Source organism: Adelges cooleyi, unplaced genomic scaffold, assembly GCF_023614345.1.
Source record: "Adelges cooleyi isolate 19-005CV unplaced genomic scaffold, UGA_ACOO_1.1 ACOO_flye_CR_arks_rails_tigmint_CR_PRNA_574, whole genome shotgun sequence".
Lineage (NCBI taxonomy): Eukaryota > Metazoa > Arthropoda > Insecta > Hemiptera > Adelgidae > Adelges > Adelges cooleyi.
The window spans coordinates 4,678,428-4,695,782 of record NW_026096268.1 but is presented as its reverse complement, the minus strand read 5'-3'; the positions used below and the strand labels follow the sequence as shown (position 1 = coordinate 4,695,782).

General features: G+C 29.8%; 2 protein-coding genes across 2 annotated transcripts; one reads left to right on the top strand and one right to left on the bottom strand.

Moving 5' to 3' along the window:
- The first annotated feature begins 120 nt into the window (after positions 1–120).
- LOC126843390 (pre-mRNA-processing-splicing factor 8) lies at positions 121–14,656 on the top strand. The gene is made up of 41 exons (XM_050580904.1): positions 121–364; positions 443–689; positions 760–928; positions 1,235–1,399; positions 1,553–1,768; positions 1,845–2,057; positions 2,133–2,267; positions 3,738–3,843; positions 3,921–4,068; positions 4,144–4,306; positions 4,449–4,666; positions 4,751–4,977; positions 5,037–5,246; positions 5,353–5,469; positions 5,533–5,739; positions 5,801–5,964; positions 6,042–6,168; positions 7,520–7,712; positions 8,057–8,244; positions 8,314–8,552; positions 8,633–8,779; positions 8,964–9,114; positions 9,217–9,393; positions 9,461–9,697; positions 9,772–9,962; positions 10,269–10,404; positions 10,656–10,825; positions 10,930–11,206; positions 11,269–11,429; positions 11,494–11,685; positions 11,754–11,948; positions 12,051–12,222; positions 12,296–12,409; positions 12,483–12,656; positions 12,742–12,935; positions 13,007–13,222; positions 13,299–13,464; positions 13,529–13,735; positions 13,932–14,056; positions 14,128–14,282; positions 14,350–14,656. Exons 2-41 carry the CDS (start codon positions 455–457, stop codon positions 14,502–14,504), a joined length of 7,152 nt encoding a protein of 2,383 aa, XP_050436861.1. The 5' UTR covers positions 121–364; positions 443–454; the 3' UTR covers positions 14,505–14,656.
- Positions 14,657–14,869: 213 nt separating this feature from the next.
- LOC126843074 (charged multivesicular body protein 6) lies at positions 14,870–16,991 on the bottom strand. The gene is made up of 6 exons (XM_050580382.1): positions 16,677–16,991; positions 16,482–16,591; positions 15,893–16,016; positions 15,403–15,519; positions 15,193–15,343; positions 14,870–15,128 (listed from the first exon to the last, which is right to left on the bottom strand). Exons 1-6 carry the CDS (start codon positions 16,737–16,739, stop codon positions 15,073–15,075), a joined length of 621 nt encoding a protein of 206 aa, XP_050436339.1. The 5' UTR covers positions 16,740–16,991; the 3' UTR covers positions 14,870–15,072.
- Between the last annotated feature and the right edge of the window lie 364 nt (positions 16,992–17,355).

The window sequence follows — 17,355 nt, the reverse complement described above, 5'->3', positions numbered from 1 at the left end:
AAGGCAAGGAGATTATAATTTTCAAAGAGGTTCTAAGTAAATTAAATTTGTGTTATCTTTGAACTGGGATCATGATTGTTTTGGTGTGATTATGTTATGCGTTTACCGACGTTTCATGAACACCAAAAACCGAATGGTTATACCTACCGGATTGTTGCTTACAGCGGCTTACTCTCGTGTTTTCTTTTTTGTTCAATGTTCATAATTCATTCGTTTTGACTATATAGTGTATACTTGTACGTTACAAACTGTGAACTTATAAGTTTTAGTTAGGTTGTTGTGAAACATGACATTTTTCATAAAATACGTTAATTGAAGTTATTGTAAAATGTGACTTGTCCTTAAACGCCAGTACAGTATTAAAGTAAGTTGTCGTTATCGTGTTAAAATAAAATGTAAAATTGGTTTACAATTAATAATATGCAAACATTTTTACAATCAGGTTTATTGAACCATGTCCATCCCACCTTTTATGTTGGGTGGAAACCCATGGGCTCAGATGATAGTTCAACAACAACAGCAGCAAATCGCTGCTGTACAGGCACAAGCACAAGCACAAGCCGCCCATGCTCAGGCCGCTGCTGTCCATGCTCAGATTCAAGCTCAACAAATGGCAATGCATCAGATGTCATCAGCTCCTCCTCATAGAATACCTGAACCTCTAAGTGAAGAGAAACTACAAGAAAAATGTAAAACATACCTACACAACGTCATTATCCACATAACTTATTTATATGTCATTACCTTTGTTATGTATAGCACAAAAATGGCAACAGATTCAATCCAAAAGATTTGCATCCAAACGAAAGTTTGGTTTTGTCGACGCGCAAAAAGAAGACATGCCTCCTGAGCATATACGTAAAATCATAAGAGATCATGGTGATATGAGTAGTCGCAAATATCGTCATGATAAAAGAGTTTATCTTGGGTAAGCTAAGAGTTAATTAATTTTATTATTTATTTAGTTTTGAAATTATGCAATTTCCTAATAAAATTATTTCTCTAATATGTTAGTAGCCTACTCCAGAGGTTAAAATAAAATGTTAACCGTTAGGCATAGTTTTAACAAATACAATGCAGTTGCATAATAAAAGTTTTTTAAAAACGAATTGGCCATCAAAATGGGTTATTGTCATACTATGCCTCTAATTTAATCTACCTATTGATTTATTTCTAACTAGAGATTTCCATAATGTATAATGTTGATAATTACTAAAAAAACTGTAATTTTCAGAGCTCTTAAGTATATGCCACATGCAGTTTTAAAACTATTAGAAAATATGCCTATGCCTTGGGAACAAATCAGAGACGTCAAAGTGTTGTATCACATTACTGGTGCAATAACATTTGTCAATGAAATTCCTTGGGTTATTGAACCAGTTTACATAGCTCAATGGGGGTAAGTTATATTTAATAGAATTTTCTCTATTTAATAATTTATAAATAATTGACAACATTTCATAAAACAAATATTGAAATTTGTCAAATCGTAATGATACCATATGCATATGTTAAATGTATAAGCCATAATGGTTTGTAATTATATTTGTAGAACTATGTGGATTATGATGAGAAGAGAAAAACGTGACAGACGACATTTCAAACGAATGCGTTTTCCACCATTTGACGATGAAGAACCACCCTTAGACTATGCAGACAATGTTTTAGATGTCGAACCACTTGAAGCTATTCAAATTGATTTAGATAACGAAGAAGACGTTGCTGTTGCTAAATGGCTTTACGATCATAAGCCGCTAGTAAACACGAGGTTAATATTTTAATACTTCTCACTAACATTAAACATTGTGAGTTTTTTTTACATTGTTTCATTCATATGTTTTTAGGCATGTAAATGGGTCTACTTATCGAAAATGGAATTTGACGTTACCACAAATGGCCACATTATATCGTTTGGCTAATCAACTTTTAACCGATCTTGTTGATGACAACTATTTTTATTTGTTCGATCCTAAATCATTCTTCACTGCAAAAGCTCTAAACATGGCTATACCCGGAGGACCTAAATTTGAGCCGCTTATCAAAGATTCAAATCCTGCGTATGTTGTTTAGATTTTACAAAACTATTGCATTTTTGTTATTATTATTTATTTTTATTTTTTTAATTATTTTAGTTTTGTTCGAGATGAGGATTGGAATGAATTTAACGATATTAACAAAATTATAATTCGCCAACCTGTACGTACTGAATATAGGATAGCTTTTCCATACTTGTACAACAATCTTCCACATTATGTTCATTTATCATGGTAAGTTGATTTGTATGTTTTATTGAGTTCACCTTTTATTATTTTTAAAAAGTCTTGTACTAACAATTGACACACAAGTTTTGAAATTGGCATTAAGACATGTGTTTGTTTTACTAAATGTGTGTAACAGTAATATTCATAATGGTTGAAGCTGGTTAGATAAAGTAAATCTAATTTGCGCTGATAGTTATGGACAAATTTTGTATATTTTTTTTTCTCATAAAAGAAAACTATATTAAATATATAGAAAATATATGTATTGATACCACAAAATACCTTTGATAGCTACGTTAGCTGCCGGCAGCGATGTTAGTGGTCTGTAATTCCCACTAAATAGAGTGAAATAGATCTAATTTTTAGTTGTGTTTTGTTCATGTTTACTTGTGTTTTGTTCATGTTTACTTGTGGCAGCTATTAATAATTTTGGTATATAAATGTTCTGCTTGTAGGCAAAGTAAATTACTTTTTTAATTTATTTAAAAATAATGTCATTGACGATACAATTTGGGCAAATGTTATCAAAATTGTAAAATCAATAAATGAAAAAATTGACAATGATGAATTGCGTAGGGGCTCTGATATTGGATGCACAATGATGCCCAACTATTATTTTCTTTTGTGAATATTGTCTGTGATGGTTTCACATAAGAAATAATAGGATATTTCGCATTTCTGAGCATTTTTTATATATTATTTTTTATTGTTATGATGATATAAGCACAGGGGTCTGATATCTGCAAAAATGAATACAGGCTTATAACATTTAGTAATAACGTGGTCTGTGATCTGTTGTTATAAATGTTATTTGGAAAAAATGTATCTGAACGAAATAGTGAATTCTTAAAAAAAATATATAATTTATAATATTAACAAGCAATACTTAGTACGTACTTTTAAAAAAAAATGTTACCGTTATATATCTTTGGCAAACGGGGCTCTGATATTGGATGCACAATGATGCCCAACTGTTATTTTCTTGTGTGAATATTGTCTGTGATGATTTCACATAAGAAATAATAGGATATTTCGCATTGCTGAGCAATTTTTTTATATTATTTTTTACTGTTATGATGATATAAGCACAGGGGTCTGATATCTGCAAAAATGAATACAGGCTTATAACATTTAGTAATAACGTGGTCTGTGATCTGTTGTTATAAATGTTATTTGGAAAAAATGTATCTGAACAAAACAGTAATTTCTTTACAAAAAATATAAATTATAACATTAATAAGCACACTTTCTACGAAAAACAGGTTTCATTTCGATAACGAAAAACACAAGTTCAGCTAGGATAAACAAAGCTAAACGGTGGTATTTTAATTGGCAACTTAATATTGCTAGTTTTCTTAAGGAGCTTCATAATAATACTATTTGAGTGTTAATATGAAATTGTTTTTTTTCTAATTAACATTTACTTTTTTGTATAATAAAAAATTAACTGTGTAATTAATTAGACTAAACTTTCAGGTACCATGCCCCTAATGTTGTGTATATTAAAACAGAAGATCCAGATTTGCCAGCATTTTATTTTGATCCCTTAATTAATCCTATATCTCATAGACATTCTGTAAAAGTAAGTTCTCATTATTTGTTTTACTGTTGTTTTGATTAGATAAATATTTATATAATTCTTTATAATATCAACTTTAGATCAACGAACCGGTTTTTGATGAAGACGAAGAGTTTGAATTGCCACCAGAAGTTCAACCATTCCTTCAAGAAACGCCCGTTTATACCGATAATACAGCAAATGGAATAGCTTTACTATGGGCTCCCAGACCTTTCAATATGCGATCTGGTAAATATTTCTTCATTGGACTTAAAACCCCTTTCAAAATTATCCTAATATTACAGTTATTTTGTTATTCAACAGGACGTTGTAGAAGAGCTATTGATGTGCCATTAGTTAAAAGTTGGTATAGAGAACATTGTCCACCTGGCCAGCCAGTAAAAGTTCGTGTTAGCTATCAAAAGCTGTTAAAATATTTTGTGTTGAATGCTCTAAAACACCGACCGCCTAAACCACAGAAAAAAAGGTAATATAATTCAGTTACCTAAGTATTAAGAATAAATTAAGTATTAATTTATTTATTCAAATTTTTAATTTAGTTTTAAAAAATAATAATGATAAATTTTAGCAATATGAATAATACATTTTTTTTTATCCATATCAACTAGATATTTATTCCGATCATTTAAATTTACTAAGTTTTTCCAAACAACAACATTGGATTGGGTCGAAGCTGGCTTACAAGTATGCAGACAAGGATACAACATGTTAAATCTATTGATTCATCGTAAAAATCTTAACTATCTACATTTGGATTATAATTTCAACTTGAAGCCTGTGAAAACTTTAACTACCAAAGAGAGAAAAAAATCCAGATTTGGAAATGGTTAACAAATTTGTTTTAACAACATATTCTTATTTATATTAACATTGTGTTTTGTTAACTTATAATTCTTAATGTTATTGACAGCTTTTCATTTATGCCGAGAAATTCTGCGGTTGACCAAGTTGATTATCGACTCGCACGTACAGTATAGATTAAACAATATAGACGCTTTTCAATTGGCCGATGGGTTACAATATGTATTTGCTCATGTTGGGCAACTGACGGGCATGTACCGTTATAAGTATAAGCTTATGAGACAAATACGAATGTGCAAAGATCTAAAACATCTTATTTATTATCGTTTCAATACTGTGAGTCCAAGTTTAAAAAAATACAAGTTTACAGAAATACTAATTTTTCTAATTTATAGGGACCTGTGGGTAAAGGTCCAGGCTGTGGATTTTGGGCTCCTGGATGGCGCGTATGGTTGTTCTTCATGCGCGGTATTACACCGTTATTAGAACGATGGTTGGGTAATTTATTGTCCAGACAGTTTGAAGGAAGACATTCAAAAGGTGTTGCTAAAACTGTTACTAAGCAGCGTGTTGAAAGTCACTTCGATTTAGAACTTCGCGCTTCTGTTAGTATAAAATTACTTGTGAATCAAGTTAACTGGTATTAAACTAGTTAATACCATTATATTACAATAAAATACAGTATTTTGATTGCCATGTATTTGTGTCTAGGTTATGCACGATATAGTGGATATGATGCCGGAAGGAATAAAACAAAACAAAGCTAGAACGATTTTACAACATCTGTCCGAAGCTTGGAGATGTTGGAAAGCTAACATCCCGTGGAAAGTAAGTTGTTATTAAATGTTTATGTTGTATATATGGGCGATGAACAACAAATTTGTTTTTTAGGTTCCTGGGTTACCTACTCCCATTGAAAATATGATTCTTCGATATGTAAAAATGAAAGCCGACTGGTGGACAAATACCGCTCATTATAACAGAGAACGTATCCGTAGAGGAGCTACGGTTGATAAGACAGTGTGTAAGAAAAATTTGGGTCGTTTAACTCGATTATATCTAAAGGCAGAACAGGAACGACAACACAACTATCTAAAAGTATGAATGAATCGCTAGTAATAATTATGTACAAATTTATAAATTGTCATATATACATTAGGATGGTCCATACATATCTCCAGAAGAAGCCGTTGCAATTTATACAACTACTGTCCATTGGTTAGAATCAAGACGTTTTGCTCCTATACCTTTCCCACCTCTTTCCTATAAACACGACACAAAATTATTAATCTTGGCTCTTGAACGCTTGAAAGAAGCATACAGGTATTTAAGAGCTACCTATGGTTATATAGCGTGTAATTTTTTTTTTTCACTTACAACATTTTTTTACATAATTTTAGTGTAAAATCTCGGCTAAATCAGAGTCAACGAGAAGAACTTGGATTAATTGAACAAGCCTATGACAATCCTCATGAAGCTCTTTCAAGAATTAAACGTCATCTTTTGACTCAAAGAACGTTCAAAGAAGTAAGTACAATAAGCATTATGCTCATAGTATCATGCATTTGAGCCATCGAAGCTAAAAATTATTTTTCAACAGTATTAATATTTTATACTTTGACTAAGTTTGATCGAAATTTAAAGTTCAATATTTTAGTAGTTTATATATATTTCATTTATAAAAAGCCTCTGCTGATATCATTGGCAAACGAGACTAACTTAAGGGATATAATATATTAGTTTGTTCTTTTTTTATTATATTAGGAATAGATAAGTTATAATTATTAATTTATTTAAAAGTAATAATAAAAAAATGGACAATGATGAATTGCGTAGGGGCTCTGATATTGGATGCCCAATGATGCCCAACTATTATTTTCTTTTGTGAATATTGTCTGTGATGATTTCACATAAGAAATAATAGGATATTTCGCATTGCTGAGCATTTTTTATATATTATTTTTTACTGTTATGATGATATAAGCACAGGGGTCTGATATCTGCAAAAATGAATACAGGCTTGTAACATTTAGTAATAACGTGGTCTGTGATCTGTTGTTATAAATGTTATTTGGAAAAAATGTATCTGAACAAAATAGTAATTTTTTTAAAAAAAAATTATAATTTATTATATTAACAAGCAACGCTTTGTACGTATTTTAAAAAAAAATGTTACTGTTATGATGATGTCATTGGCAAACGGGTCTTGAGGTATATTTGTATTAATTATATTAACTTAAGGGAAATAATATATTAGTTTGTTCTTTTTTTTATATTAGAAATAGATAAGTTATAAATATTAATTTCTTTAAAAGTAATAAAGAAAAATGGATAATGATGAGTTGCGTAGGGGCTCTGATATTGGATGCACAATGATGCCCAACTGTTATTTTCTTTTGTGACTATTGTCTGTGATGATTTCACATAAGGAATAATAGGATATTTCGCATTGCTGAGCATTTTTTATATTTTGTTTTTACTGTTATGATGATATAAGCACAGGGGTCTGATATCTGCAAAAATGAATACAGACTTATAACATTTAGTAATAACGTGGTCTGTGATCTGTTGTTATAAATGTTATTTGGAAAAAATAAATCTGAACGAAATATAACTTCTACTTAAAAAAATATTTAAAGTACATGTATAGTAAGGCTTTTTAGATGTTTAAAGATTGGCAATTTGCTTGCACGTTTAAAATCCATTGAGTTAACAAAAATAATGAGTATTCACCTACTATTTAGTTAGTTTATCATTTCTGCCAAATAAGATTTGCTTAAAAATGTTTAAATATATTATTTTCCTGGAGTTACTTATGTATAGAATGAAAACCCGTTAAAACAAAATTTATTTATTTTTTGAAATATGTTTATTTTAGGTAGGAATAGAATTCATGGACTTGTATTCTCACTTGGTACCTGTTTATGATGTAGAACCATTAGAAAAAATTACAGATGCTTATTTAGATCAGTACTTGTGGTATGAAGCTGACAAACGTCGTTTGTTTCCTCCATGGATCAAACCATCCGACACTGAACCTCCACCATTGCTTGTATACAAATGGTGTCAAGGTAAATTATGTTTTAGTAACTTAAACTTTAAAAAAAACAAGGATTATTACAATATTTACACCTTAAAAGTATTACAGTTTCCATAAAAAAGTATTACAGAAGTAACATTAAGTACATATTGAGTATTTTACTCTTGATTTAAGTTTCTTACTCTAATACTCGTATGTATATTTCTTTTATCAAAAAAATTCCAACTCAAAAATGCATATTTTGTTACAGTTTGCTTACACCTTTTTTTTTATTGATTATATTGTTTTTTGTGCAACTTTTCTGTTTTGGATTTTAAGATCAGTTCTATTGTTTGATTTGTCAAAGCTAATGACCAATTTGTTGTGCTACAATAGGTGTAAATAATTTACAAGACGTGTGGGATGTCAGCGAAGGCGAATGCAATGTTTTGCTTGAATCTAAGTTTGAAAAAATCTATGAAAAGATAGATTTGACATTACTGAACAGATTGCTGAGGTTGATAGTGGATCATAACATTGCTGATTACATGACTGCCAAGAGTAATGTCATCATAAATTATAAGGTACAGTGTTTATTTCAAAATTCAAATAATTTTGCTTCAACTAAAATTTAACGACTAAACAAATTACAGGACATGAACCATACAAACAGTTATGGTATAGTTAGGGGTTTACAGTTTTCATCGTTTATAGTTCAATATTATGGATTAGTTTTGGATTTGTTAGTTTTGGGACTGCAGAGAGCATCCGAAATGGCTGGACCCCCTCAAATGCCTAATGACTTTTTAACATTCCAAGATGTTCAAACCGAAGTGGCACATCCTGTACGGCTTTATTGTCGATACATCGATAGGGTGCACATATTCTTAAGGTATTATTAGTTTAAAATAACAATTTTAGAACTGTACATAAGCTGTATAATGTACTATTTAACTCGATAATGTTTTAAAGGTTTACTGCTGAAGAAGCTAAAGATCTAATACAGCGTTACTTAACTGAGCATCCAGATCCTAACAATGAAAATATTGTTGGTTACAACAACAAAAAATGTTGGCCTCGAGATGCTAGAATGCGTTTGATGAAGCATGACGTGAACTTGTAAGTTTTGTTTTCAGAGTTGGCCAATGTGGTTACATGGATTTTTGGAATTTACTAAAAAAAAAAATCTAACCTGTTGGGCCTTTTCTGTTTAAAAAAAAACCTGAGTTATTGCCAACTCTGTTGTAAAATGTAATTTGAATAGCATAATATAAATGCATGTATAAATTTGTTTTATGTATAGGGGAAGAGCTGTTTTTTGGGATATTAAGAACAGGTTGCCACGTTCAACTACTACGATACAATGGGAAAACAGTTTTGTGAGCGTTTATTCAAAAGACAATCCTAATCTGTTATTCAACATGAGTGGTTTTGAATGTCGTATTTTACCCAAAGTAAGTAAAAATAAAATAAAATTTGTTCTGTTTATGCACTAGATTTTGAACATAGTATTAGCTTATTTTTATTTTATATTTATTTCTCAAATTTTTTTTTAGTGCCGTACAATTCATGACGAACTTACACATCGAGATGGTATTTGGAATTTACAAAACGAAATCACCAAAGAAAGAACTGCTCAGTCATTTTTGCGAGTTGATGACGAATCATTGCAAAGATTCCATAATCGGGTTAGACAAATTTTAATGGCTAGTGGTTCGACAACATTTACAAAGGTTTGATATTATAAACAAATAAAATTATTTTAAAAAATTGTACGTTTTAACTGATATTTTAAAACAGATTGTCAACAAATGGAATACGGCACTTATTGGATTGATGACTTATTTCCGTGAAGCTGTTGTAAATACTCAAGAACTATTGGACTTATTAGTGAAATGTGAAAACAAAATTCAAACACGTATCAAGATTGGTCTCAATTCGAAAATGCCTTCAAGATTCCCTCCCGTGGTGTTTTACACACCTAAAGAGCTCGGCGGTTTGGGAATGTTGTCTATGGGTCATGTTTTAATTCCTCAAGTAATGAATTATTTTACCATACATAATATGTATACAGGATTAAACTATTAATGACGTTATAATTTATTTTCTAGTCTGATTTAAGATGGTCAAAACAAACCGATGTGGGCATCACTCATTTTCGTTCAGGAATGAGTCATGATGAAGATCAGTTGATTCCAAATTTATATCGTTACATACAGCCTTGGGAATCAGAGTTTATTGATTCTCAGAGAGTATGGGCAGAGTATGCATTAAAAAGACAAGAAGCCAATGCACAAAACCGGTATGATTGTAAATATTAAACAGCCGAGTTCGGAACTAAAAGCATAACACAAAATAGGCCCTAAAAACCTTATTATAAGCATTAAAATATATATATTTTAAATTTGCTCAGATTTTTTGTAAAATACCAAAATTACATAAAATAAGTAATATCCTCACTTTGCTTTATTTTATGACATGCCAAATAAAAAAAATTAATATTGTTGATTGGTCATTAAATTTAAATATAGAAATGTACGATTATTGTTTAATATAACAGTGTATGACATTTTGATGAAATACTTTAACTCTTCCATTTTAATTTCAGACGTTTAACTTTGGAAGATTTAGAAGACAGTTGGGATAGAGGTATTCCCAGAATCAATACCTTGTTCCAAAAAGACAGACACACTCTTGCCTACGATAAAGGTTGGAGAATTCGAACAGAGTTCAAACAATACCAGGTAAAATATTTCAAATCCTAAAACAAAATATCATTAATTTGTATGTTTTTAAAAGTAATTTTATTTAATTTTGTTCAATTTACTTATATCTAAATAATATTTAATTTTTATTAAATAAACATTTATATAATTTTTCCTGTCATTGAATCGCTAGTAATCAATTTACAGTAATGAAAATATCACAATATCGATATTGTTGAAGACTCAATAGTTATTTTATGATTTATTGTGATATTAAATGTTTTATTTAGGTTCTCAAGCAAAATCCTTTCTGGTGGACTCATCAAAGACACGATGGTAAATTATGGAATTTGAATAATTATCGTACAGACATGATACAAGCATTGGGTGGTGTCGAAGGTATATTGGAACACACATTATTCAAAGGAACTTATTTCCCAACATGGGAAGGTCTATTTTGGTAAGTCCAAATTTTAGCAAAAATGAGATTTAAGCCAGAAAAAACGTGTTTAGTTATCACAACTAACAAGTATGATATTTAATCTTTTTTTTTTTTTTTTTTAGGGAAAAAGCGTCTGGTTTTGAAGAATCTATGAAGTATAAGAAACTTACTAACGCTCAACGTTCGGGTTTGAATCAAATACCAAATCGTCGGTTTACATTGTGGTGGTCACCAACTATTAACCGTGCTAATGTATACGTCGGTTTCCAAGTGCAACTTGATTTGACTGGAATATTCATGCACGGAAAAATCCCTACACTGAAAATTTCTTTAATTCAAATATTCAGAGCCCATTTATGGCAAAAAGTACACGAATCTATTGTAATGGATCTTTGTCAGGTTAGTGAATTATTTGGACTAAATTATTTGTAAAATGTATCTTAATAAAATATAAAATACAGGTGTTTGATCAAGAACTAGATGCATTAGAAATCGAAACCGTCCAAAAAGAAACTATTCACCCTCGTAAATCGTACAAAATGAATTCATCTTGTGCTGACATATTACTGTTTGCTGCTTATAAATGGAACGTTTCCAGACCATCGCTTTTAGCAGATTCAAAGTAATAATTTTAAAATGTTTTTTTTATTTATATAAATATAATTAATTTGTATTATTCTTTTCAGAGATACTATGGATAATACAACCACTCAAAAATATTGGCTAGATGTCCAACTTCGCTGGGGTGATTACGACTCACACGATGTTGAACGTTATGCTAGAGCTAAATTTTTGGATTATACTACTGACAATATGTCAATATATCCCTCACCCACTGGTGTACTAATTTCAATTGACTTGGCTTATAATTTACACAGGTAATTTTCTATTGACTTTTTAAAAAATGTTGTTAATATAAAAAAAAAAATTATTTTTCAACTTTTAGTGCATATGGTAATTGGTTCCCTGGTTGTAAACCTTTAATTCAACAAGCCATGGCAAAAATTATGAAAGCTAATCCTGCTCTGTATGTATTGAGGGAACGTATCCGTAAAGCCCTGCAACTATATTCGTCTGAACCTACCGAACCTTACTTATCGAGTCAAAACTACGGAGAGTTGTTCTCTAATCAAATTATTTGGTAATAATATATATATAATAATTTTTTTTTTAGTTAAACTTTTTATTTAGTTTGCATTGTTGTTTATGTAATTTGTTTGGTTTTCTTGTTTTATTATTATAGGTTTGTTGACGACACCAATGTATACAGAGTAACTATTCATAAAACTTTTGAAGGTAATTTAACGACCAAACCAATAAATGGTGCGATTTTCATATTCAACCCACGTACCGGACAACTGTTTTTAAAAATTATTCATACTTCGGTTTGGGCTGGTCAGAAACGTTTGGGACAAGTAAATTAATATTTTTTTCAACATAGTGTTTCATTGAGTTAATATATATTTTTTTTGTAATTCGTAAACTTAGTTGGCTAAATGGAAAACTGCTGAAGAAGTTGCAGCTTTAATTCGGTCTTTACCAGTTGAAGAACAACCCAAACAAATTATTGTTACTCGTAAAGGCATGTTAGATCCCCTTGAGGTAAGTTGGTACAAAGAAATGTTTTTTTTTTTTAAATTTTAAAAAAAAAATTTTGTTTTTTATTGGTTTATAGGTGCATCTTTTGGATTTCCCTAATATTGTAATCAAAGGATCAGAACTGCAATTACCTTTCCAAGCATGTTTGAAAGTTGAGAAGTTTGGTGATCTTATATTAAAAGCTACTGAACCTCAGATGGTTTTGTTCAATTTGTACGATGATTGGTTGAAAACAATTTCTTCTTACACGGTAAGTTTTGTTAATAATAATATTATTTTAACTTATTGAAGAAAAACCTAACAATTATTATAAAAAAATTATTCTACTTTCATAGGCATTTTCTCGATTAATTTTGATCCTGAGAGCTTTGCATGTTAACACTGAGCGTACCAAAGTAATATTGAAACCAGACAAGACAACTATCACTGAACCACATCATATTTGGCCTACGCTGAGTGACGATGAATGGATTAAAGTGGAAGTACAACTAAAAGATTTGATTTTAGCCGACTACGGAAAGAAAAACAAGTATTTACTCTTCACTAATAGTTATTTTTTTTTAAATCCAGTTTATTATAATACTTGAATTATTTTTTTAGTGTGAATGTTGCATCTTTGACACAATCTGAAATTCGAGATATTATTTTGGGAATGGAAATAAGCGCTCCGTCTGCACAAAGACAACAGATCGCTGAAATAGAAAAACAGACCAAGGAACAATCACAATTGACAGCGACTACAACGCGAACTGTTAATAAACACGGAGATGACATCATTACTTCCACTACTTCTAACTATGAAACTCAGACTTTCAGGTATAACAATTAATCATTTTTTTTAATATTTTCAAGCTCGACATTTAATACTTTAAATTATTGTCATTTTTGTTAGCTCCAAAACCGAGTGGCGAGTCCGTGCAATTTCCGCAACAAATCTCCACCTCCGTACAAACCATATTTACGTGTCCTCAGACGATATTAAAGAGACTGGTTATACGTACATATTACCTAAAAACGTTTTAAAGAAATTTGTCACAATATCCGATCTCCGTGCTCAGGTACTTTTTGTTTTTCAAATAAAACAATATTTAGGTAATTTATTAATGTTTGTATTGCCTGTAGATTTGTGGATATTTGTATGGCGTTAGCCCTCCAGATAATCCCCAAGTGAAAGAAATCAGATGTCTTGTGATGCCTCCTCAATGGGGAACACATCAGACTATACACGTACCGTCGCAGTTGCCGAATAATCATCATTATCTTGCCGACATGGAACCACTCGGATGGATACACACGCAACCCAATGAATTACCTCAACTATCACCACAGGTATGTCAACCTTTTTGTACAATTAAAATCCTCAGAAATGTCCAAAATACTTAACTTTTAGTATTTGAACTTTAAAATACAAATTAGTAAAACCTGTGTTGATTTAAATTGATAATTGGTTTTCCATTTGGAGATAATGTTTAAAACAAGACAATTTTTTTATTTTTATCAAATAATTTGTTCTTATTGTTGTTAGGATATAAGTACACATGCTAAAATAATGTCTGACAATGCCTCTTGGGACGGAGAGAAAACTGTAGTCATTACTTGCAGTTTCACTCCAGGTTCATGTTCGTTAACAGCTTATAAGTTAACTCCCAGGTAATTGAATTGCATTCATGGTAAAATTATTATAAAACAACTGAAAATATATGCATTTTTTTTTTTTTTAGTGGATTTGAATGGGGACGTCAAAATACAGACAAAGGTAATAATCCTAAAGGATATTTGCCGAGTCATTATGAAAAAGTACAAATGCTGTTATCGGACAGATTCCTTGGATTTTTCATGGTTCCCGCACAAGGATCGTGGAACTATAACTTTATGGGTTTGTGCTTTTTTTTTATTTTTTATATATAATTAAATATGATCTAACATTTTGTAACAATGTTTAGGCGTGAGACACGATGCAAACATGAAGTATGAACTTCAGTTGGCCAATCCAAAAGAATTCTACCACGAGATTCACCGACCGGCACATTTCTTGAATTTCTCGTCTTTAGAAGACGGAGACGGAGTCGGCGCTGATCGAGAAGATGTATATGCTTAATGTGTATTCTAATTATTTTATGTTAAGCTTAGGTTTTATAATAGTATAATGATGATTTTTTTTTCAAAATATTGCTGTTACTGAATTGATAATCGACAGCCATAGAAGACTGTCATAGTCATTGTCAATATATTTTTACTTTAATGATACTTTGATATTTGAATAATAAATTGATTATAAGATATTATCTCTTAAATTATTTTATACTTGTAAAATTCAACTTGATATGCTAAAAACTGTCTTAAAAGTTTTTTTAAAAAAATGTGCTTATGATTTTAAGTGCACTTATTTTTCTAAGGTCTCAAAGTATTTTTGTAAACAAGCAAAACACTTGTTTAAACAAAATATAAATGTAATTTTATTGGGCATTTCTAAAAAATTTGGCAATCCATCAAAAAAAGCTTTAACAATTATAAGTTAAATACAAATAGTTTTTTTTAAATATTATTTACAAGGTTATTGAAATCTTAATGAAAATAGTTAAGACAGAAAATGCAATAAATTATAACGAAGAGAATTAAATATTATCATTTTTTTTTTTTTATGACTACCATATTTGGTGAACTTTTTATTGAGCTTCTAAAGCAATCTTCTTTGTGGTATCTTTTTCTTCCACACTGGTTTCTAGTGAAAAAAACAAGTATTATCGACAAAATCATGATTAAAAAAAAACTTTTCAAATAATTACCTGGATTAACGACTGGCAATTCATCTGATGGTACGTGTGGTAACGTGTCGATAACTTTTTCATGTTCTTTTGAAGTTAATGCATCCAATTCTGCTTCAACAGCGTCTTCGTCTTCGGTTGACAAAGCTCCACTCAACAAATCGGTTATTTCCTATAATCCAGCATTTAAAAAATGTATTACATTTTTTTTTTCTAAATAATTCAACATACTTTCTGTTTTTCAATTCCTTCTTTAGTTTCATCCAACAGTTGTTCAATATGTTCTATGTTTAATAATTCATTGGCATTTTTCAGTGCCATGTTTCCAATTTTCAGACTTTCGATAACCTAAACAAAGTATCAATAATTAATAAATAAACACTTTTTTTTTTTAAATGTTAATAAGTAGAAAACATTTATCAAGATTTTTGGAATGTGTATAAAGTTTTCATAATCTTATTTCGTCTCATATAATTTTTTTTTAGGTTAAACTGTTAAAGCATTCAAGTGAGTATAAGTTTCGTTAATTACACAATTTTTAAATTTGTTCACATTTTTTTTGTATTGTGAATGCAAAAAATAGTATAAGTGCAAATTGTACACACTATACATTTACTTCAGACTTTGATCCATAAAAACATAGTTAAACAATTATTTAGGTGAATGTAATGTTGGACGTTAGTCAATGTTTTTCAAAAGATTTCAATAATGTGAAATTTACCTTAGACTCGATTTGAGTGTATTCTAAATCTTGAATTAACTTTTCAACAGTATCCAAAGCTGCTTCGGTACGTTCGAGTTGTTCCGTCTGATATTTCTTTTTTCTCAATAAGAGTTTCGCTTGTCTGTAAAACAAATGTACACCGTAAAAAAAATCCCAACTTCTTAATAACACTGATTTTTAAAGAATACAATTTCTGTAATTAGAACTGCATTATATAAACTGGTAGATATTTAATCAAAGTATTGAGTATTTATTCCCGAAGTAATGTCCTAAAGACTCTTCTAGTAATACTTATAAAATTTTACTGACATAAGCATTTGAATTTTAGAAATTGTCAATCATAATATTTCAAAACATATCTTGAATATGACAATTGAATAAATAAAAACAGATCATAATCATTTGTTTTATTTTAAGCAATAGTGAGTTAGCAGTTGAAATTAATTAATTGCTTCTTTTATAAATACAAAGAAACAAATTTAGTGTTACAGCCAATAAGTATTATGTTTTTAAAAATATTTTATTAACATTAATGACATAAGCGCTAAGTAAGAAATGAATAATACAACGTGATATTACAACTTACTCTCTCCTATTTTCTGAAATTAATTTTTTAGCCAGTTCTCTTTCTTTTTCTAGTAATATTTCCACTCTTTGTTGATACCGCTTTAATGTATCACGCTGCTGCTTCATTTGCTAGTAATAATAATATTGAACAATTTTATTAAAAATAATTAACACGTTAAAATAAATTGATCATGTAAATATAATTATTAATTACCAAGACAGCACGGTCATGATGAGTAACTCGGCTGACTTTGGGTTTACCAAAAAGCATTCCCATCCTTTAAAGTTTAACGATCACGACTTCTTTAATAAGTTAATTAAAATATTTAAAACAACATAAATATAAATTCTACAATTCAAAATAATCAAGTTGCATACAATTAATAGATTTATTGGTGTTGAAAAAAATATACTGTTTATGATTTTAAAATTGAAATTGCCTTAATGACAATTGCAATAATTTTTTTATAATTCGTATTTCATAATGAAAATTTGATTTATTGTTGTAATTACGCTTGATTCGTCTACTATAGACCATTATAGTTATTATTTATATAATTAATAAAGGAGTATTGTCATTGATAAAAAAGATAACATCTTTCTTTGTTGATTGGTATTATCAGTTAAAATTATTAGTATTATCCATGGCATGAAGTTGGCAATATTTGATAACAGGAAGAGTCATGGCGTTTGTGTATGTTCTGCTGCCATGCCGTATTATTCTAAGGGGCAAAACACAAGTACTCCTAAAACCGAAATCGCCTACTTTGTGTTCTTTACTTCAGTTACTAATTTTTCAATAGCATATAGAACCGTGTTTAAATACCATCAAATAACAATTGGGTTAACGATCAAAGCAGAAACTAAACAGTTACAAACACACAAAAGAACAC